Consider the following 23599-nt stretch of genomic DNA (forward strand, 5'->3'; position numbering starts at 1 on the left):
ATTTTAGTATTATTTTATATATGATTAAAATAAATTTAAAATATGTGTTTAAGTATTTTTAACACTATATCTTAATATTATATATAATATGAATATCTACTAAAAAAAAATAGTATATTTGTAACGGAATTCTGTTTTTAAAGTTCACGTAGCTAACGTAAGTTCATCTCTAATTTCGTCTATAATATCATTAGTAACGGAAAAAATGAATTTAAAAACGAAAAAACTTTGTTATAAAATTGATAATTTCTTGTAGTTATCATTTTATAAAGAATAAGTTTTTATATAATACAAATAAATAAAAATTATATTTATTTATTTATAATTTATATAAACTAATGTCATAAAAAATAAAAAGTTTTAAACATAAATAAAAATATATGATTATCGATTACAAATAATACTCTATAACCAAATTATATAGTATTTGATTATATAGATAAAAACCTATAACCATTTCGTTTCATCTAAAAATTTGCCGATATGTTATTGTTGGCTTCAAAATGGCATTCACAATTACATATACTCATATTAAAATTATTTTCACTCAACAACTCAACTTCTAATCTATAAATTTGAGTTAACAATTTAAAAATAAATATTTTATTCAGTAAAATGCATTTCATCCAAATATTTACATTATATTCTTGTTGCTAAGTATTCTCATATATTTACACAAGCATAAGCACTGACAAAAAAAACTTTCTTACATCAATTCATAATACTAATAACCTAGATCAGTCATAACTCGTTCAATACCATTTACCTCGCATTTTTCAATTTCATAGTGAATGCATTCATGTATTAATTTCATTGGAACGTTTATGTCATTTGGTAGATTTCATTCTCTATATAAACTATCTTTCTTCACATGTGAAAGCTTGTATGAATTGTTACCTTTTGTTTTTATCACTTGAATTATGCGACATTGCAAATTTAAAAATACATTGTCTAAATATTGGGGTATCAACTCGTTGAAGCTTGAAATAACAACATCTAGTAGATAATTCACCGTGTTAAAATGATTTCTCAGTGTCTAAGCTTTGTATTGCTCGTAACCAACACGGGTCATTCATATACATGTCCGGTGAATTTGGTGGTTGTTGAATGAGCTTAATGCTGAAACTGTGGTTGTTTATTATTTGTACAAAGTTCGGATCATCTCCTTTTATACGTGGTTTAGCATTGTCCTGCTGAATGCATATATTTTTGATAAAATTTGTTGATCACTTCTCTTTGATTGACAGGATAATATGCATATAATTAACCACTCATAAATGATTGAAATACCACAGTTATTCAAGAAAATTATGATCTTCTATTATATTGTAATTAAGATAAATGAAAACTTTCACAGTATGTTTCTTACATTTTTGTTTCTATTAAGTTGAAAAGTATGATTTACCTAGTTAATCAGCCAATTTTAACTTGCTTCGTTACAGAATAAATTGGTTTAATTTCTAATGTGCCAGCTGCCCGATTTTTGTTTGACTTTTTGGCAGGGACCTGTTATGTAAAAGAAAAAATTCCTATTTTCTCATCAAACAAAAGAGTCGCATCCCGATCCCATATTGATTGGGATACAACACACATTGACATAATTTTTATTATGAACTTTTTGCTTTTACATGCTTTGTGTGGATCATTTTTCACAGGGATCAAGAAAAATCAAAAGTAGCTTTTGTTATATAAAATTATTTTTCATCAATGTGTACCACATTATGCATACTTCAAAATAATGCCGATTCAATACATCTATAAATATCAAGAGCTTCTAATGAAAAACATAATACTTGGAGTTTTTTACCCTCCGTCAATTCTGGCCAAACAACAGTGGTGTGAGACCTAAAGTATTTCTTTTTAATCCATCGGTGTATGATTGTTTTCGATCAATCCAACCCCATATGTTAAATTTATGATCGAAGACCTTCGCATAAATGATAAGGCTTATATTGCATTCATGTTGGGCATTATTTTGTCTTTTCTTACACTATTTTTTTTTTTACTAATACCAATTGTTTCACTTTTTTGTAATTGTTGTATCGCAGTTTTCCAATACTTGAAAACGGTTCGGACCGAGCAACCGAATAGTGTGGCAACTTATGTTATTTTCCTTTTCGATGGCTCCCCACTCTCATCGTAGGAAATGAGTATAAATTGAACCACCCGGTTCAATTCCGAATGCGTAAGCAATTTCTTGAACATACATATTTTGATTGTTGTAGTTATCTGAATTTGTGATAGAAATATTTTGAATATATTATTATTCTATAATTAACGTGAGAGTTTGTTGTTGCTGTCGTTAATGTTGGAATGAGAAATTTTGTCTAAGTAATAGGGTATTTATCGTTGATTTTAAAGTGGAATTAAGAGAGAATTCAAATAAGATTCCCAAATTGGTGGTAAAACATGTGATTTTACCTTCCTGTTAGGTGCGAAGAAATTGTGTAAATTTGGGGGTAATCTGTAAAATTTCTAGTTGATGTAATATTAGGTGTAATATTGTATATATGTGTGTAGTTGGATATCTTTTGTTAAAACTTCCAAAGTTTGTATGCCATATGAGAAAAAGTTGTTTTTTTTTTTTTTTTTTTTTTTTTTTTTTACTGTATTATATATATATTTTTTTATCTTTTTTCTTGTTAATATATCTCTTCATTACACATTTATAGTACTAGTCACACCCCTTCTTATCGTATCACGATATGTAGAATGAAAAGAGTACGGCGCAAATCTCTACTAATATAAAAAACTTCAACGGATTTTGAAAACCTACAAAAGTATTTATTTATTTTTTCCGTCTCATTAAAGATGACCCTTTTATATTTTTTAGTAAATTTATTCATTTTAAATATATATTTAACAAATATAAAATAATTAAATAAATTTTTAATATTTTTTATGTAGGATCCTTCAAAACCCCTTTATTTCTATATTTTTATCTATATTTAAAACTTCTTATTTTTAATAAAATTAGTTTTAAGTTAATTATAAATTAATTAATTAATTTTTATTTATTTATTTGTATTATATAAAATTTTATTATCTACAAAATGCTATTTATATTGTATATATTTTATAATGCTAAAAATATTTAAAATATCAACAACACTACTCATATAAAAAGTAATAAAATAATATCATAATTTATTATTAATAACTTACTAATCATCATTACTAAAAATATCGTGTTCCTAAGTAAAAAAATCATTTTGACCGGAGCGAAGGGAGTATTATTTTATTTATATAGTGAAAAAGAATACTAAAAATCATATATATATATATTTAAATAACAAATTAGAGTTTTGTTGAGTTGAATCTTTTAAGTAAGCATTTTAAATAAAGTACTAATTTTTTAAAAAAATTAATTGACTAACAATCGTATTTTAAATAGTAAGGCACTAAAATTTATTAATAATAACATAATTATTAAATTATAATTTTTTTAAATAGAATAAAATTATTGAATTAAATGTGCTTCCCCCCACTACCCTAGTGGGTACCACATCATTAGATGGATAATGTTTAAATGGAAGGTATGAATTGAAGACTAAAGGACAAACGTATTAAATACTCCCCAATTTATTATTATTTTTTTATTTTGGTATGTTCGATAATGAAGTATTTATTTTTTTTTAGTAATTATTCTATCTATATAATATTACAAATACTCTTTCAATTTACAATATATTATATAAATGTCATTATCTTTATATCATACAATACTAATAGGGTTAATTTAGTCTTTTTACCTTTATTTCTATTTTATCCTAATATAATAATAATATTTATAAAATTCCGTGCAAAAAACAAATGGATATATAGATATAGGACGAAGGGAGTATATGCTTTGTTTTGATAGAGATTTTTTTTTTTGAGGTTTTTGAAATTTTGGAAGTATGAAAAAAAATAAAATGTTTGTACTCCCTCCGTCCCCGAACTAAATATCCATTTGCTTTTTGCATGTAGTTTTATAAATATTAGTATTATATTGGGATATAATAGGAATAGAATAGAAATGACTAAAATAACCTTATTAGTATGTGCGATATAAAGGTAATGACATTTGTGTAATATATTGTAAGTTGTAAGGGTATTTGTAATGTTAGATAGATAGTACAGTTACTAAAAAAGAAAATGAATACTTTGTTATGGGATGGACTAAAATGAAAAAATAGATACTTTGTTATGGGACGGATGGAGTATTAAATTTGATGTTTTGTGAGAAAAAAATATTTGATGTAATATTTTTTTAAAAATAATAATGCCAAATAAATAAAAGTGTGTTGAGTAAACAAAGCCATAATAGCCTTTGATGCGGATATGTATATTTAAATTAGCATGTATATATATATATGAGGTAAATTGATTTCTTAGTTCAGTAACTTGACTCATTTTATCATTTTAATATCGTAATTAGAGACTATCGCAAACCGATTCTGTAAGTGAATTTTTTTTGCAATTTTAGTTCTCTAACGCCAGAATTGCCTATGAGGCACCCGCGTGGCTCTCCAGAGGATAAATATCTTCCATGCTAGTGACACCTGGCGGGGACACATGGATTTTTTTTTTTTTTTTTTTGAAATTTTCTTATTTGGTCTTTTTTGTAAAAATTAAAAATTATAAAAAATGAAAAAAAAAAATCCAACGACGAATAATCAAATTGAAGAAGAGACAAACCACAAACAACAGCAACGGCAATAAAACAATGAATAATAGTGAGACGAGCAACAGGGGCAAAGTGTTCTTCATAATCAACTCAATATTACTGAGAATAACCCTCTACCCTTAGCCACCACCAATAAGTATCTTGCCAAATCATTAAATTCCAAGTATAAGTCTTTTCCAAAGTCAGCAATTCCTCGGTCATAGCTTGCTGCTACAATGACTCAACACTTGTCTTACGAAATGACCTAGACTTATGATGAGATAAAATGACATAGTAACAATGATAATCACGCAAATGAGCAGATGAATGACTTACTCGATCTAATCGACGAGGTATGACAGGTCCAGGCACCGCAAACGGACCAATATCTGGAGACGAGGTTGTAGGTGGATCAGAAGTCTCAACCGGAACAGGATCCAGAGGCGGAGATAAAGTCGTAGAATCAGGGTCAGGAAACAAAGGACGACATGACGACATAAATGAAGGTGAACCAGAAATGGATGAAACATGAAATATAGACAGGGTGGAAAACATGACACTCTCTCAAAAAGGTAACATGACGAGATATACGTAACCTTTTAGAAATCGGATCTCAAAACCTATAACATTTATGCTCTATCTCATAACCAAGAAGACAACATAAATGCGCACGAGGTTCCGATTAGGAACGTTCATGCGGAGGGATAAAGACGAAACCGACACAACCGAAGGGATGAAGGATATTATAATCGAGTGGCTGACCATATAGACGTTGAAAAGAAGTACTATTATGACAGAAAAAGGATGAAATACGATTTATGGTATAGGCAACATAGAAGGAACAAGGGAATAACCCTAAATATCAAAATGAACCAAGAAAAACGATTTACTTGCAACCAACATATTTTCTGAAATATATAAGGCCGATTGTTTTTCCAAATGACACTGTAAACAATCAAGTGACTCAAAACTAGTAGAACCCAAATGACCCCTTACAAACAAGAGACTGTATTTTAGAGAAAGACGCATGACCAAGACAAATATGCTACTGGAGAGTAGGGGAAAGAAGAGAAGTAAGAGGAGTATGAGTAGTAGCAGTAGAAAAATTACGGGGAGGGATTTTCAATGACTGTACTTCAAATTGTTGACCCACTTTACGACTTGTCCCAAGAATTTGACCCGTACGTGAATCCTCAACCTTCACACCTAAAGAAAAAAAAGTAACAATAAGTCCCTATTCAAAGAGTTGGCCAACTTATACAAAATTTAAAGTCAATTGAAGAATGCAGTATATAAGCAGAGAATATGACACATGATACGCACCGGTCAAGAGACCAAGTGTAGGTGTCATATGGTGGCAGCAATCGGAATCAAAATACCATGAAGTGTCCATGACAGAAGAGGAACTGAAAGCAAAAACTTGATGCACGAGAGTCACGATATTCTGGACTAGGAAAGTCATGCTGGTAATAAACACAAAATAAAATTAACTTCAATAACAAAATCAACCACACAACGACTTAGGTAATCAAGACAGGAAGCAACGGCCGAAAAATGATGTCCGAAGACAGCTAGATGTGCCGCCACACGTAGCTCAAAGATGGCGGCAGCGGATGAAGGCGCGACACCCCGATTTGCGTCAGCGGCGCGTGTGGGCCGGATGCGCCGCCGTTGGCAGTGAAATTCCAAGGACAAGGTGGTGGTTTGAACGATGATGGTGGTGTTGACCAGATCGTGGCGGATGGCAGCAAACAACAGCGGCGGCTAGAGTTTTAAATTTTTTAAATTGAGCTCTAATACTGTGTTAAAATTTAAGAAAATTGTATTATTCATAAATTATAAAATCAATACCTATTTATAAATAGAGTAAATAACGGATAAAACAACCAATAAAATAAATAATATTCCAAAACACATCATTGTTAGTGTGTCGAATCCGGCTTTGTTTGACAAATTTTGCAGAAAAATATTTACAGAACAATATAGTCTTAAATATATAAAAGGAATTTACTGTAAAACTAAAAAAAATAAAAATTGCCCATTAAAATATTGGTCGTAACATCGTGGAAAGCTTTGGACCATTAACTAAGATCTTACGTAGCAATAATTGGTTCATTCTCTCAATCTATATATATATACACCGGGAACATTACTAAGTTATTAATAATATCTTATAATATTATTTTATTATTTTTATATAAATAATGCTGATATTTTAAATATTTTTAATATTATATTTAATAAAATATATAATATGAATATTACTTTATAAATAATAAAATTTTATATACTATTTCCATCTCATAACAAAATATTCATTTTTTCATTTTAGTTCGTCCCATAATAAAATATCTATTTTCTTTTGTAGTAATTGTACTATCTACCTAACATTACAAATACCTTTACAACTTACAATATATTACACAAGTGTCATTACTTTTATATCACACATACTAATAAGGTTATTTTAGTCATTTTTACTTTATTCCTACTATATCCTAATATAATACTAATATTTCTAAAACTAGCGTGCAAAAAGTAAATGAATATTTACTTATGGGACATAAAGAGTAATATAAATAAATTAAAAATATAATTATTTATAATTAACTTAAAACTAATTTATAGATAACATGAAGTTTTAAATATAAATAAAATTATTTATTTATTGAGAAGAGACATAAAAATAAATGAATTACGCATAAAAGATTATAACTTTAATTAAACTGATTTATATTTATTAAATATATTTAAAATTAATAAATTTATTAAAAATAAAAAATAAATTATCTTTTACAAACATATAGAAAGTGAAAAAAATATCATATATGACGGAAATAAATAGTACTCCCTCCGTCCCAAACACCCTGCAATATTTTTTTTTTTTGGTATGTTCCAAACACTCTGTAACATTTCCAAAATAGAAAATAATTAATTATACTTAATCTCTACCCCACACTTTATCTCCTCTTATCATCCAAATAAAAGAATAAAATATATATTTCTCTCTCTATCATATCACATAATTTCTAAATATCCTATTTAATACTACCCACCTAAAAACCTGTGCCAAAAGTAAATATTGCACCTTATTTAGGACGGAGGGAATATATTTCTCTTTTAACTTTCCGATAATGAATACCACCTTCGAAGATTTGTCTATGACCAAAAGTATATAAATTATTTTAAACATTTTGTCGTAATGTGATATTTTGGCTGTGTTTTTTCATAAATTAGTTTTTGATTAATATTTAAAAAATTATATATTATTTTTTCGTTCGAGCTACTTATGCTATTATACTTGGGCATAGCCATAGAGAGTAAAATATAATACTTTCTCCGTCCCGAAACTATAGTCTTAGTTGTGTTGGGTGCGAGATTTAAGAAATATTGATATTATATTGATAGTGGGTAAAAAGTACAGGTAAAAGACATTTTTGCCCTTATGAGTGTAAGGGTGTAAAAGTTAGTGACAATTGTGTAATAATAATAAAAAAAGTAAGGGTAGTTTTATAATGATATAATTATTTATGAAAATAAGACTTGTTTTGGGACGGACAAAAATAGTAAACAAAACTATTGTATTGGAAAAAAGGAAGTAATATTATAATATAAAAACGAGGTAAAAAAGTAAATTAAGAATATTATAAAAAATATATTACAAAGTTAATAATAAAATAGTGAGATAAATAAAAAAATACATGAAAATTTAGTTATTACTTTATTAAAATAAGAGTAACAAAATTATAAGTAGATAAAATTATTTGTTATAAACGAATTATGTATAAATTTATCGGACAATAAAAAAAAATAAAAATGATGTAATTATCCTTAATAAATGGGTAATATATACTCTACTTTTGTCCGTTAAGTAAGTATTAATTTGTTTTTTATATGTTAAATTTTTAATATTCATACGTAATACAAAACTGAGATAAACCAACAAAAATATCTTTATTGTATATATGGTATATTTGTAATTTACGTAAAAATTTAAAATATTTTTATATTAGTATATGATTATGCAATAAGAAAATTGATACTACCTCCATCCTCGAAACTTATGTCTATTTGATCGGGTAAAAAAAATAAGTAAAAATAAAAATTTTCTTTTTTGCTTTTTTATAGTAAAAAAAAATAGTACAGTAGAATAATTCTTTGATGAGAGCAATAAAAATAGTAAATATAAATTTAGAGGAAAGATGACAGATGTAGTACTTTTTAGTTAAATAGACAAAAATAGTAAAAAAAATTTACTTTTGATTAAGAAAAAAGATTATATAGTTTATATATTAAAAAAAATCAATAATTGAATACAAATATTATTTATTATATTAGGATCATTTCTAACTTAAATGCAACTTTTTTTGTTTTTTTTTTTTTTTTGTTTTTATTAGAGAATTTGTAGATTGCATAATAAATATACATTATCAAATAATATGATATTAAAACTGATAAAATGATAACATAATTAACAGTTGACATGTTTTTAATTTTAGTTTATACTAGTTTATATATTTTTATTTTTAGTAAATTTATCAATTTTAAACATAATTAACAAATATAAATCAACTTAATTAAATTTATAACATTTTACTCGTTCATTCAAAACTATTTTTTTTAATCTATAATTAGTAAATAAATATATTTTTATCTATATATAAACCTTCTCATTATATGTAAAATTATTTTGTGCTAATCATAATTAAATATATACTATTTTTTATTGTTTATATTATATAAAATTTTATTATCTAAAATAATATCTACACTGTATGTATTTTATTGAGAATATTTAAATATTTAAAAACATACTTTAAATTTCATTTACATATATATTAATTCTTATTTTAAAATACCAACAACTCCTATAACATAAAAATAATAAAATAATATAACAATTTACTATATTTTATTACCTTAAATACTGTATTACTAATGAAGGTGTTAATTTGCATTTTTTTTCAAATAATATATTTATGTTTGATTATTCGATATTTTAAAACTAGAAAAATTATTGGTTATTCTTTGTGTTCGACAAATTTAGTCTCTTTTCTTTTTTTTTTTTCTAAAATATAAAGAAACAGACTAATTTCCAGATAGAAGGGAGGATATAATATTTGAATTTTAAATTATTTATATGTTATGATATGACTTTGCACATTTTATAGAAAAAATAAAAAATAAATAACGACTGCGAATCCTACGTAATAAAAAAAAAAAAAAAATTTCTAGATCATGGTCGAATCTAGCAGGTTCAAGACAAAATATATTCCCTGATAAAGGCTGTGTGAACTCCAAATAAGAACATTATTATAATTATATAAAAATAAATAAATAAATAAATAAATAAAGGTATGCTTGCTTTCAATTATTAGTCATTCCTAATATGATACATATTTTAAATAAAAATATATAAAATGTTAATATTTCAATAAAATTTTCGCAACTAAAAGTATTTTTACCCAAAAATATTATATTTATTTACTTTTCTTTAAAATTAGATTAAAATATAATTCATATTCAAAATATCATGTCAATATATATATTTGTATCACATAGAAAAATTCAATATTTTTTTTTTACTATTTAAAACACAAACTCTGTCGTAGTTCAAAATATAATTTTTACACTTTTGGTCTGTGTCATTCAATTTTTTTTTTTTTTTAGTAAAAGTAATTATACATTAATTTTTACATAAATTACAAATATACTATTATATATACATCCATTTTAGTCCCAATATAAAAAACTCATCAATTTTGGTCATAATATAACCAAAATTTATTAATTTTAGTCTCAATATAAAAAACTCATCAATTTTAGTTCTAATATAAACAATTTCAATCAATTTGGTCTCATTATAAACAATTTCAATTAATTTTGATCCCATTGTTAAAAAACTAACGAAAATTACTGATATGGACATGACGGAGATGACATGGCATTTGACTTGGAAAGTACAAAGAAAAAATATGCTCATATGAACTGATAGTATATTGATTATTTGTGAAATAAAATAAAGATACTTTTAAAGCATGAAAGTAAGAAAAAATTTAAATAAATAGAGTGTGAAAATGTAAGTGAAATATATATATATATATATAAAGAATGTTGAATAATACAAATAAAAATATATATAAGAATTATTTGTTATAAGTATAAAGTCCATATTTTTTTTTTATGTACAAATGAAAAATGGAAAAAAAAATGAAAGAAAAAAAAACATATAGTTTGTGGACATGGATGTATATATACACCTTGCAATTGTTGACTTAGTATTTTTGGATTACGTTTGTTGACTTAGTATTTTTGGATAAATTTATTTTTTATATTAGATATGAAGAATCGTATCGATAATATAAAAATATAATTATATTTATGTTGAATTACTGATTTTTTGTAAGTAATAAAATATATATTATATGTTGGATTAATATGAGTATATATTGTATTCTTTATAATATTTATAAGAAATCGTAACATAAAAAAAAATATTAAATGAACAAATTCATTCACAAAAAATCAACAATAAAATTTTAAATATTATTAACATAATTATCTATATCTAATATAAAAAAAAATAAACTCGTTCAAAAATAACATAATATTAATTAATTAATTAATTATCTAGATAAAATTTGTGTTTATTTATTAATTGTTTTATGAATAATCATGACAATTTATTATACAAATGGGCCCTATGAAATGATCGGTCAGGCAGGCCCTCTCGGCTCTCACTCATTAGGTTTCTCAATTCGTGTTTCTAAGTTGTGTTTGTGTCGGGTTGAGCCACGAGGATAATAAAAAAAATGTCAATTCGAACTCGATCTGAATTTGAAATTTGGTCTGAAATCCTAGATTCGAACACGATACGAATTCTTTCAGGTCGGGTTCAGGTTGACCTGAATTAGTTTTAGGTCACCTGAAATCGGAACAAACCCGATACGAAACAGATCCGAAAACTTAAAAAATATTAAATTGACCTAAAAAATATTTTTTTTATTTTTATTTTTATATTATTTTATATTTAAAATAATATAAATATTATAAATTAAAATAATAATAATGTAAATTTCAGGTCAACCCGAAACACGAAATCTAAAACCCAACCTGATTTATATATTTCAGGTTATCAGGTCAACCCGAAACACGACCCGAACACGACACTAATTTTTTTCGTTTCAGGTTCGGATCGATCCGATTTTTTTCAAATCCAAACCTGAAAAATTTCAGGTCGAACGGGTTCGATTTTTCGGGTCGAGTTTATTTTGACACCCCTATCACTCATGTCCAATGCAAAGGCTGCTATATTATATAAATGAATTTAAATGAATTTAAATTTAAATATTTCATAATTAAAATTTATCATTTCTTTACAGAAAGAATCTAAACTATTATTAAGTGTGATAAATTTGAAATCTTTAATCAAATTTAAAGAATATGAAGTACTACTACTTTACATTTGTTAAATAAAACAAATGAATTTGATAGAATTATTGTAAATAATTTTAACTTAAATCTGTCCTATCAGCACTAGAAAGTATTTTTAAATTTAAAATGCAAAATTTATGGGTGTGTTTTGGGTTGTAAAATGGTTTGAAAGAAATTGTGATATAAGAAATTTTATAAATAATATAAAAATAATAAATATGTGTAATATATTAATTTTTTGGAGAAACGTGTGGATTATTAATCTTACACAAGTAACACACAACTCTATTTATATAAATATTTCTTAAATTTTTATATTATCCGGATTTTTTTGCCTAATAATTTTTTTTTTCAATACAATTCTCAATATATAATATATATTATATTCTTCTCAAAAAGTCAACATTTAACACCAAATATTCTTTTGTATATTAACAACACAATTTTTTATACCTCATATTAAAAAAATACTACAAACTAAAATACTAAACAAACAAACCTACTATTTTTTTAATATAATATTTCACTGTAGGCCAAAATTATATCATTATTTATTTTTTTTGTTTGTTAAACTTACGTACAATCCACTTATATTAAATAACTTTAAGGATGACAATGAATTCGGGTAGATCCGAGATCCGACCAGGATCGAACCAATTTATTTGGGATCGGAATCAATTATTCGGGTATCGAATTAGGTATAGATCGAATATTGTGTACCCTTATCAGATTTAGATCGGGTCTCGGGTCTAAGAGTAGACTCTACCTGGACCAGAGTAATAGTTTAATAATATATCAATTATATATATACAAAATAATTTTTAGTAATATAAATCATATAAAAATATTTTATTTATTTATTTATTATTTTATTATAATATTTTTAAATCAAATTTACAAAATTTAATCTATGTCGAGCTGAAACCAGGATCGTATTCAATTTTAAGTTAAAATTTAAGAATTGTAAAAACTTTCGCGGTATGTTGGATCCGGCATAGCATAATCCAATTCGGGTCTAATAATATGTATTCGGGTCGGGTTTCGGATCCGATTGAACCCGACCCATTACCATTCCTATATATTTTTATTCATTCATAATTTTATTATTCATATTTTAACAAATAATAATCAGTTTGTAACTATTTTATTACTTTTTTTTAAATTAATTTTTAATAAATTTTTTATAATAATTTTATTTTACTTTTTACTTATTGTATTTTAATATTAAAATATTATCATTTTTTTCCGTATATGTTTCAATCAAATTTACATAATTGATCGTATAGAAAAAATATTACATTTTAATTAAATATTAAATTGAATATCTAATTTTTTAATTGTTTTTTAAAAATATTTCGCATTAATAGCGATGGACCCACATGAGAAGCCAATCGTTAGGGCACGTGAATTAGCATACAATGTCCCTTCATCTACTACATTATTTTTTTATTTTAAGAGATATTATTGTATTAGATATTTATTTATTTATTTAATATAGACACATGGAGCATATCTTTCCAGAATGATATAATTTTATTTTATATTTGAAATATCTTACTAAACATTTATCTATATTATACTTGCTGTCTCATCTAGAGTGGTGCATTATTATAATAATAATAATTTTTATTTTTATAGGTTATTTAAAAATATTTATATTAGTGAATAGTTTTTTTTTTTTTTTTTTTTTTTTTTATGAAAAATGAAATGTATGGTGAAAGTTTGCTAAATAAACATAAAAAAGGATAAATTAGTAATTTAGTATGGACCATGCGAACTATAAATAAAAGTACGAATGCGGATTTTCACGTGATAAATAAATGAATCATATTATTTGTGTCCTTTAAGAAGTTGAAAAGAAATTATATATATAGTCAAAGTATTGAAAACATATATCTATATTGTTTTTCTTTTAAGTTTTTAGATATTTTTTAATATTTGCAAAAATATATATATTATTTTTTCTCACAAAATATTATATAAATTTTTTATTTAAATAATAATTTAAATTAACATCTTATTTTAAATTAATTTCAAATCTCAACCGATCAAACAGGATAATATAAATAAAGATGTTGATAGCAGTTGTTTAAATTCATTTACAAAATATTATATAAAAATATTATTTAAATAATAATTTAAACTAACATTTTATTTCAAATTAATTTCAAATTTCAACCAAATCAAACATGACAATATAAATGAAGATGTGGATAGCCACTGCCAACTCCATATTCATACAATCTTAATTAACAGGATAAATTGTTGTTTTAGTTCTGTAACTGCATTTTTTATTATTTTAGTTTCGTAACTGGAGTCTGTATTGAAATAGTCTCGTAAGTAATTTTTTTTTACACATTTGGTCTTCTACATCGGAGATGCTTGTGTAGCATGCCGGAGGACACGTGTCTGGCAGGTAAGCGCTACATCGGAGATGCTTGTATTAATTTTTTAGTGAAAATTAATTTTACTGTCGCGTAACTGATCTTTTTTATCATTTAGTTCCGTAACTTAGAGCCTGTATAAAAATAATCGGGTAGGAAATATTTTTTGCACATTTGGTCTCTAGCGCTGGAGATGCGCATGTGACACCCATGTGGTACGTCAGAGCACACGTGTCCACCAGGTAGACGCTACCTAGCAAACACAATAAAGGTGGCAGACTTTGCTGAACGGGCCCTCTGACTGCAGTCTTAGTTGTGGTGCTTTGGTGGACCGATTGACAGGGATAGGCCTCTCGATAGAAATCCGTTAGTGCGAATTTGAGCGAATGCTCCCGGAAGCATGTGGTGCTGATGTGTATGAGACCGCTATGGTCGCCACACACTCCATGATCGCTTGCCCCTTAGCCAATGAGTAAATTGGTAGATTCTGGGCATATGAACCCCAAGGGGTTCCATAGTATGAAGGGGGAAATATAGGGTGGTTGACTGCATGGATTCCAATTTCCCCATGAACCCGATGGAAATGACAGTGGAACATTTTCGCCTAAGCCATAATAATTTGCCGCTCTTTCAACATACCATCTTGCTCCCTAAGCGGGTTGTCAGAGTGATAGGTGAGGCCAATGAAAAATTAAACTCATCTTAAAGGTGACACACTTGCCGAAGTACTTGGTGAAGTTCCATCCCGTTGAAGGATAGAAACATATCTATATTGAAACTGAGGAGAAGATGAATTTGTTACCAGTGGTGACTGATAAGACGAGGCAGCATCAACAATTTCGTTCAATGGCGCTTTAGCATTTTGGCATGCTCATTTCTCAAACAGGTCATTTAATTTAGAATAATCAGCCGAATCACGTCCATTAAATACTTAGAAAGTAACATAACGGAATTATGTGGAGATAATTGTACTTCCTTCCTGATTTGCTCTCGGATACTGCTGACGGAGAAAGATAAGGCCAGTGTCTGACACTTATTTCCGCTGAGAGCTGATATGTCTCTCGTGATGGGGTTAATGTAATACTAGTAGAGTTGGGCCAGTGCAAGACCAACTCCCGTGGATGAGCGGTGTTAGGGCATCTGAGATTGAATAGTAGTTATATAGATTGAATAGACTACTCATATCAATAATTTACATATTCTTTTAGGGAGCCTTACCGAAAGAACTCTAGAGTTAAGCGTGCTTGCCTAGAGTAATTTGAGAATGAGTGACCTAGGGTGCGCATGAGTGAGGATAGAAGCGCGCTTGAAGGACTCGTATTGACCTGAGGCGTCAGTCTACGATCCCGACACACTCAAATTTTTGTGGCTTGCGGTCGGGGTGTCACAGTTGGTATCAGAGCCAACTTGCTACAACCCATAGTCTTTGACCTGACTGTCGAAGGGCCTAGCAGTTGATGGATCATTGGAGTGCAATGTGGACGTTGCATTTTTAAATCAGGGATGATGTAGTATCCCCGGAGTTGGGCCAATGTTAGGCCAACTCCCATGGATTAGCCGGTGTCTGGTCATTCTAGAGTGAATAATAATTAAGTGGATTGAATAGACTACTCATGTCATCAATGTGCATATTTTTTTAGGGGGGCCCTAATATAAGAACTTTAGAGTTAAGTGTCCTTGCTCTAAAATAATTTGAGGATGAGTAACCCACTGAAAAGTTTCCAATGGTGCATGTGAATAAAAACAGAAGCACGCTGAAAGGACTTATGTTAACCTCTGGGGCTAGTCTACGATCCCAATATGCCTTATTTTGCGGGGTTTGTGGGCCGGAGTGCCACAGTCACTTGGTATTAGAGCGGACCTGCGGCGGCTTTGCGGAGCTTTTGGGTCGGAATGTTACAGACAATTGGTATCAGAGCCGACTTGCGATAGCCCGCAATCGTTGACCGGATTGTTGAGATACCTAGCAACTCAGAGATCCTTGGGGTGCAACGAGGACATTGCATTCTTGAGTGGGTGAGTATGTAATATCCATGGAGTTGGGCAGTGCTAGACCAACTCCCGTGGATGAGCAGGTGTCAGACCATCAACAATGTGCATATTCTTTTTCAGGAGTTCTATTGAAAGAATTCTAAAGTTAAGCGAACTTGCTCTAGAGTAATTTGAGGATGGATGACCCCTAAGAAGTCTCCCCAGGTTCGTGTGAGTGAGGGCAAAAGCGCTGATGGAAGAGCTCGTGTTGACCTGTGAGGGCGAGTATACGATCCCGACACACTCGATTTTGCATGGCTTGCAGGTCGAGGTGTCATAATCGGTGTCATGAGGCATGATATCCAGACCTCTAACTCCGACAGTACTGACTTTTGGCGGCATGATGAGTGGCAATGGTCGATTCCGCAGTTGCATTCATGAAAAATAAAATACAAAATGATCGTAGTCCCACTGGACGTGCCAATTTATTATATACAAAAATCCGTATATTCTTAGTCTTACAATGACATGATGAAACCGGTCAGAGAATAGCCAAGGGTTCCATAAAGTACTCTAGACGATATTTTGTGTATGTGGAAATAAAATTTAGCAGAAAATTTGTCAATAGTAAAAAACGAGAAAAAAACTTAAAAAGAAAATATCATTAAAATTGGGAAAAAAAAATACAAACAGAATTGAAAGGAAATCAGCAAAGAAAGTGGATAAATATGCGAAAAACGTATAATACTGAAACTTATTCTTTTACTGAAATAAAATATGGAAAAAAAAGTCGGGAACCTCTTCTTCATCCTCGATTTTATTCTTTTATAGCCTCACTTGGGATTGAAACTCCAATTCATTAATTGTGCATAACTCCCTACATTAAAACATTGTAACCCTCGATCTCTTTCAATGATCAATCACTCGTCGAGCTCCCTTATAACTAACATAACCCCCTAACTCATTGAATATCATGTATAACTCCAAAATTTTAATTGCTATGTATTAATTTCACTCGACTAACCTCTAAGTTGATCAAATTATACTGTCTTTGATGACCGTTAAAACTTTCGCGACCGTTACTTCTTACTATTAATTTTTCGCAAGGCTGCAATTTTTTCTCTTTCGTTGCGTGAGCTTCCTTAGAATATAGGCACTCATTTGAATATTTTCACCAAAATCATATTTCGGGTCCAACAATTTCTTTTTTTATATATATATATTTTACAAAGTCTTTATTATATAATTTTTATAACTTTCTACATAAACATATTACTATTTTCGTCATCAAAATATATGTCTATTTGACTAAACATGAATTTTAAAAAAAAATAGATAAAATGGAAATAATTTTTTTTCATAGTAAATGAAGAGTAGAAAATCGATATTATTTTTTTTTAAACAAGAAAACATGAATATTTTTTTTTTTGATGATAATAAAAATTTAATATAAATTTGAATGTTAGATAAAGTAATTTTTTTCTATGTAAATATTGCTCCTCGTCCCGGTTATGGTGTCTCTTCTACTGTAAACATGAGAATTTAAAATGAGTATAATTAGTAAATAAGTAAGGATGTATTAGTGGAAATAATTATCGTATATAAAAATAATTTAGATTAAGATTAAGATAACTAATTAATTTAATTAAAATTAAAATTAAAATTAATATAAATTAAAATTTTAAAATAAGATTAAAGTGTATAATTCATTTTGAGAAAATGAAAGTGACGAAATAAATGAGATAAATAAAAATAAAAAATGAACATAATAGGTGAAATGAATAAAATATATTAAAAAAATGCTTTAGATAAAAATAAAAATTCATTTACAAACTCCGAGTGAATATATTTTTAATTGGCAACTAGTATTTAAATAGAGAGAAAAAAAAATTCAACTTTCATAGATGTTATAATAATAATAATATTAATAATATTATCACGTGGCTCTTCCATAATTAGCATATCACTTACTTTCATAAAATATATTAATATATTCCCTTCGGTGTAAATCATTTATTTATTTGATTCTTTTTATCCTTTAGAAATTAATTAATTATTTTGTTTCTCAATAATTATATTTATAAAGTTAACTTTTAAATATATTTTACATATTATTATAAGATATTGTCAACTTTCATATAAAATACTATTAAAATTTTAAAGGTACAATTATCTGTAACACATATATATAAAATATTAATAATATTATATATTTTAAAAATATATAATGTTTGATCTCTTTGTCATGCAATAAGCGTTATTCAATACCATATAAAATATTGGGTTTGTTCCTATTACTTCTTTCTTTTTTTTTTTTTTTTAATGAATATGTTTTTTTTTATTATGTATAAAAAATTATATCGACAATAAAAAAAAATAATAACCAAATATATTAACAAATGGCCTGCAAGTTTATTTTTTCCTATTTTATTTTATAAATTAATTTATATTTATTCTAAATATATATTTTGATTTATTAGAATTATTGTATATACATATGTTTTTTAAATAATATCTATGGAGTATATTTTATTAGAGTATAATTTTATTTTTTTTTCAAGGAAAATTTATTTGTTATTTTAATCAAATTTATATTACTTTTATATTATTTCCTCCGTTCCAGATACCATGTCCACGTTGCCGTTTCTGTCAGTTCCACATACTATATTACTTTCCTTTTTTAGAAAATGATTACACACTTTAATCTCATTTTAAATTTTTTAATTTTATTTTTTTTTTTAATTTTAATTAAACTAATTAGTTATTTTAATCTTAATTTATAATTATTTATAGTATAGGATAATTATTTTCACTAATACATTTTTAATTATCTACTAATTACACCATTTCTAAAATACCGTATCTACTGTGTAGCAGACTAGGTATCTGGGACAAAGAGAGTATATCGCAACTTACAATATAATTACTCAAACGTAAAATGAAACTTTCAAAAAATAATATTTCTTTTTTAGGAGCACATGTTTTTGCTTAGTGTTTATTTACCAAACACTTTCAATCTTGGCTACGTTGACTTGTTTCTAGATCACTCTTAAAAAATGTTAATTTTTTTTTTTTTTTATATTATATTTCATGAAAATATATTTTACTATGCCTTGATTTGATGCACTTTTAAATGGACGGATGGTATTTATTGTATTTTTTGAAAATTGGTTTTATTTATTTATTTATTATTTATATTTATTTTAATATTAATTTGGATGCTATAATATTTTATAAAAAAAATCTATTCAAATCATAATTTAGTAAATTCATAAAACATAACAATAATTTATATAATGTATACTACAATTGAATTTAGTAAATACTAATGGTGTGTTTGTTTGGAAAATATGTTAGGATTTTCACTATTCATTAAAAAATTTTTCTCCAAAAATATCAAATCAAACACCTATTTTTCAGTTTCTATATTATACTAAAAATCAATTTTATATTCAAAACATCGGATCAACACATATTTATATTATATTATACAAATATTTCAATTCAAAATTTTTACTATTCAAATCTTAGCTCAAAATTCAAACTTCCAAACAAACATGGTGTGTTTCTGTCTAATTTTATATGATGATCGGTGCTAATCAACATACTAACTAATTCCAACGTAAACTTATAAATTATTTGGTTTGGATTTTAGTTTAATTTTTGAATTTTAATTTTTTTTCTGGTTTTTTAAAATTATATTACTATTTTTTTTTTTCTGTTGATAAATAATTTTATTTACTTACAATATTATATTTATTTTAACAAATAATAAGTAATTTATTACAATTATTTTTTCTATTCGTTTCACTATTTTTCTTATCAAATATTTATTTATACGTATCTCATTTTTATATCGAAATATTATTATTTTTTAGTCTCCGTGTGCAAATAAAGCTACTCTCTCCGTCCCAATACAATAGTCTTGTTTATCATTTTTGTCCGTCCCAAAACAATAGTCTTGTTTCTATAAATAACCATATCACCATAAAACTACCCCTATTTTTTTTTATTACACAATTACACTACTTTTTACACTAATACACTCACAAGAGCAAAAAAGTCTTTTATTCGTACTTTTTACCGACTACCAACAAAATAGCTTTTTAAATACAAAACTACCAACAACTATCATTAAAATATATTCCCTCAATTCCACTTAATTTGTCTACTATTTCTATTTTCGTCCGTCCCACATAATTTTTCATTTATTTTTTTGAAAATATAATTATACACTTTAATAACATTTTAAAATCCATAATATATATTTTTAATTTTAATTAAATTATTTAGTAATATTAATTTTAATCTATAATTACTTTGATTAAATCATAATTATTTTCACTGATACATTTCTTAATTACTTACTAATCATACAATACCTAAAACTCCGTACCTAAGCTAAATGAAACAAAGTAACTGGAGCGGAGAGAGTAATCCTATATCCGTCCGGCTCTAAAAGTCTTATTTATTTTTTGCTTGTTGATATTTGAATACTATTTATATCAAAATATAATACAAATTAATAAAGAATTACAAAAATACTTCAATTAGTATTTTATAATATTAATAGAAAGACATTTGCACAAAATATTATATAAATATAAAAATATTTTTAATATAATTACAATTACACAAAAGATAAATGAGACGACAAACGAAAAAAGTATTATTAAATCTCATAAAAATAAAATAAAAATACATTTAGGGTGTGTTTGTTTGGAGGTTTGGATTTTGAATTGAGATTTGAATAGTAAAAATTTTGAATTTGAATAGTTGTATGATGTGATATAAATAAGTGATGATGTGATGTTTTGAATGTAAAATTGATTTTTAGTATAATATAAAAAATGAAAAATAAGTGTTTGATTTGATATTTTTGGGGGGAAAATTTTGAATGAATAGTGGAATTTTATCCAAATCCATCAAACGAACACACCCTTATAAAGTCGATGAATTAAATATATTTTTATTAAAAACGATAAAGAAGAACCAGTAACGATGTGAATTTGAAACCCAAATCAATCATAACCACATCATCATATGGGCAAAATTGGAAATACAAGAAAACCACTTGCCCGAATAATATTTCTATATAAAGAGGGGCTACAACTTACTACACACCAATCTACAATACCTACTCTCAAATTAAGCTATCTCCGCCATGGCTGCAAATCTGTCGACACTCTCGCCGCCGGCCACCGGCGCCGCCGCCCTCAGCTCATCCCATCACGTCAAGGCGATGGCGGCGACGTTCCTGCCGCCGAAAACAATCAAGGGGCGGTTTCCGGCGACCGCTGCACCGCTTTCCCGGCGCAGCTCCCCCGTCATGCGGCCTTTCGCGATCACGACGCAGGAAGCAGGTCGGCGTTAAAATTTAACGAAGAATATGTCTCACTGTAATTAATAAAAGTACATTTGACCAAAAGGATTTGTCTATTTCAGTCGCAAATTGTCCTCTCAATACTATTTTTCAACTGTGATTCTAAAAAATAATATTCACTTTTTCTTTTTTTCATAACAATAGTCGCATTTTGTCATTTTCGTTCGTAAAAAAAAAAAAGTTTTATTTCAATTTTTGGTAACTAATTTCCCATATTTTTATAATTTTTTCACAATAATTACATGAAGTAGGAGTATTTTGGTTTTTTAGAAACACTTTACAACCACTGTTAATATAATACTATTATTCTTTTATTTCTGTGCTCATCCCAAATATTTCTATTGAGACGGAGAAAGTAATAAATAACAATTTTTTTTTTTAAATTTAAAAGTTAAAAAAGAACTTTAAATACTCAAGACAAAAATATTCAATTTAAAATAATATATTTTATATTTTTGACACAATTCTTAATATCACAAATAAAAAAATCAATCCATCTAAAAAAGCTGAGTAACCAGAGCCCTTACCGGTTAATATATATATTTTTCAGCGGCGAAAGAAGTACTACACAACGTGGCGCCGTTCATCGTGACGTACAAGGATGGAAGCTTCGAGCGGCCGAGCCAGGTCGTGTTCCTCCCACCGTCGACGGATCCGGTGACCGGAGTCGAGTCGAAGGACGTCGTGATCCACCCGGAGAACAAAGTCACAGCGAGGATATTCTTGCCGCCGAACGCGAAGCCCGGGAGCAAGCTCCCGCTCTTCTTCTATGCCCACGGCGGCGCGTTCGTGTCAGAGTCGCCGTTCTCCCACACCTACCACAGCTACGTCAACTCCGTCGTGAAGGAGGCCAACGCCGTCGGGGTTTCGATCGACTACCGGCTGGCCCCGGAGGCCATTCTCCCGGCCGCCTACGACGACACGTGGCACGCTCTCGAGTGGGTGTTCTCCCACGGCCCCGGCGGCAACGGCACCGAGCCGTGGCTCCGCGACTACGTTGACTTCAACAAAGTCTCGATTAGCGGCGACAGCGCCGGCGGCAACATCGCCTACAACATGGCGGTCCGCGCCGGGGAGGAGCCGTCGAGCAAGGTGAAGCTCGACGGCGTGATTTTGAATTGCCCGCATTTTTGGGGGAACGAGCCATTGCCGTTCGAGGCGGCCAATAAGGCGTACGCTGACTACATGGGGCTAATATGGCTAGTGGCGTGGCCGGATTGTCCCGGCGGTTGGGACCATCCGGCGTCGAATCCGACGAAGAATCCGAATTTGCACAAACTCGGGTGCAAGAGGATATATATCTATGTCGCCGGGAACGACATTCTCCGGGAGAGGGGGTTGGAGTTTGTCGATTCTTTGAAAAAGGTCCGGTGGCCGGGGCAAGTGTACTTGTCGGACGTGCCCGGCGTCAACCACGTGTTCAACGTGAGCAACCACACGTTGCCGGAGTCGAAGGAGATTATGAAGAAAGTCGTCGCCTTCCTCCATGGCGAAAAATTAGATTAGGCCGTGGTCGTGGTGGTGGTCATGGTTGTCCGAGTGTCTTGTTAATGGACACTCAGACTCAAGTTGCTTCTTCCTATTGCTGTGTTTGCTTTCTTTGTGTTTGTTTCCTGAGGTTTCTCTCTTTTTCCATTCAATAATTGAGAGTGTGGTTTGGTAATTTGGGTTGGAAATAAATTGAAGGTTTGTGTTTTAATAAATGTATCATGGTAAAAATGATAAAAAATATCTTCTACATTTACTCAATTATTATTTTATTCTTTATTTATCTTATTA

At 28.3% G+C, this 23599-nt stretch overlaps 1 protein-coding gene and 1 long non-coding RNA gene across 2 annotated transcripts; both read left to right on the plus strand.

Annotated features, from left to right (window-relative positions):
• The first annotated feature begins 1821 nt into the window (after window positions 1-1821).
• Window positions 1822-5568, plus strand: LOC127255956 (uncharacterized). The gene is made up of 4 exons (XR_007839747.1): window positions 1822-1962; window positions 2049-2185; window positions 5011-5220; window positions 5304-5568. It is a non-coding gene; the product is annotated as an uncharacterized LOC127255956 (long non-coding RNA).
• A 15977-nt stretch (window positions 5569-21545) lies between these two features.
• On the plus strand, window positions 21546-23569 carry LOC127254608 (probable carboxylesterase 5). The gene is made up of 2 exons (XM_051279818.1): window positions 21546-21800; window positions 22371-23569. The coding sequence occupies exons 1-2, from the start codon at window positions 21602-21604 to the stop codon at window positions 23324-23326; spliced, it is 1155 nt and encodes a 384-aa protein (XP_051135775.1). The 5' UTR covers window positions 21546-21601; the 3' UTR covers window positions 23327-23569.
• Window positions 23570-23599: the final 30 nt, after the last annotated feature.

Source organism: Andrographis paniculata, unplaced genomic scaffold (assembly GCF_009805555.1).
Source record: "Andrographis paniculata isolate CXL003 unplaced genomic scaffold, ASM980555v1 Contig12END, whole genome shotgun sequence".
NCBI classification, from domain to species: Eukaryota; Viridiplantae; Streptophyta; class Magnoliopsida; order Lamiales; family Acanthaceae; genus Andrographis; species Andrographis paniculata.

Coding starts and splice junctions, on each gene's coding strand:
- LOC127254608 (XM_051279818.1), top strand. CDS start 21,602: ATGGCTGCAAATCTGTCGACACTCTCGCCGCCGGCCACCGGCGCCGCC. Junction 21,801..22,370: donor GATCACGACGCAGGAAGCAG/GTCGGCGTTAAA, acceptor TATATTTTTCAG/CGGCGAAAGAAGTACTACAC.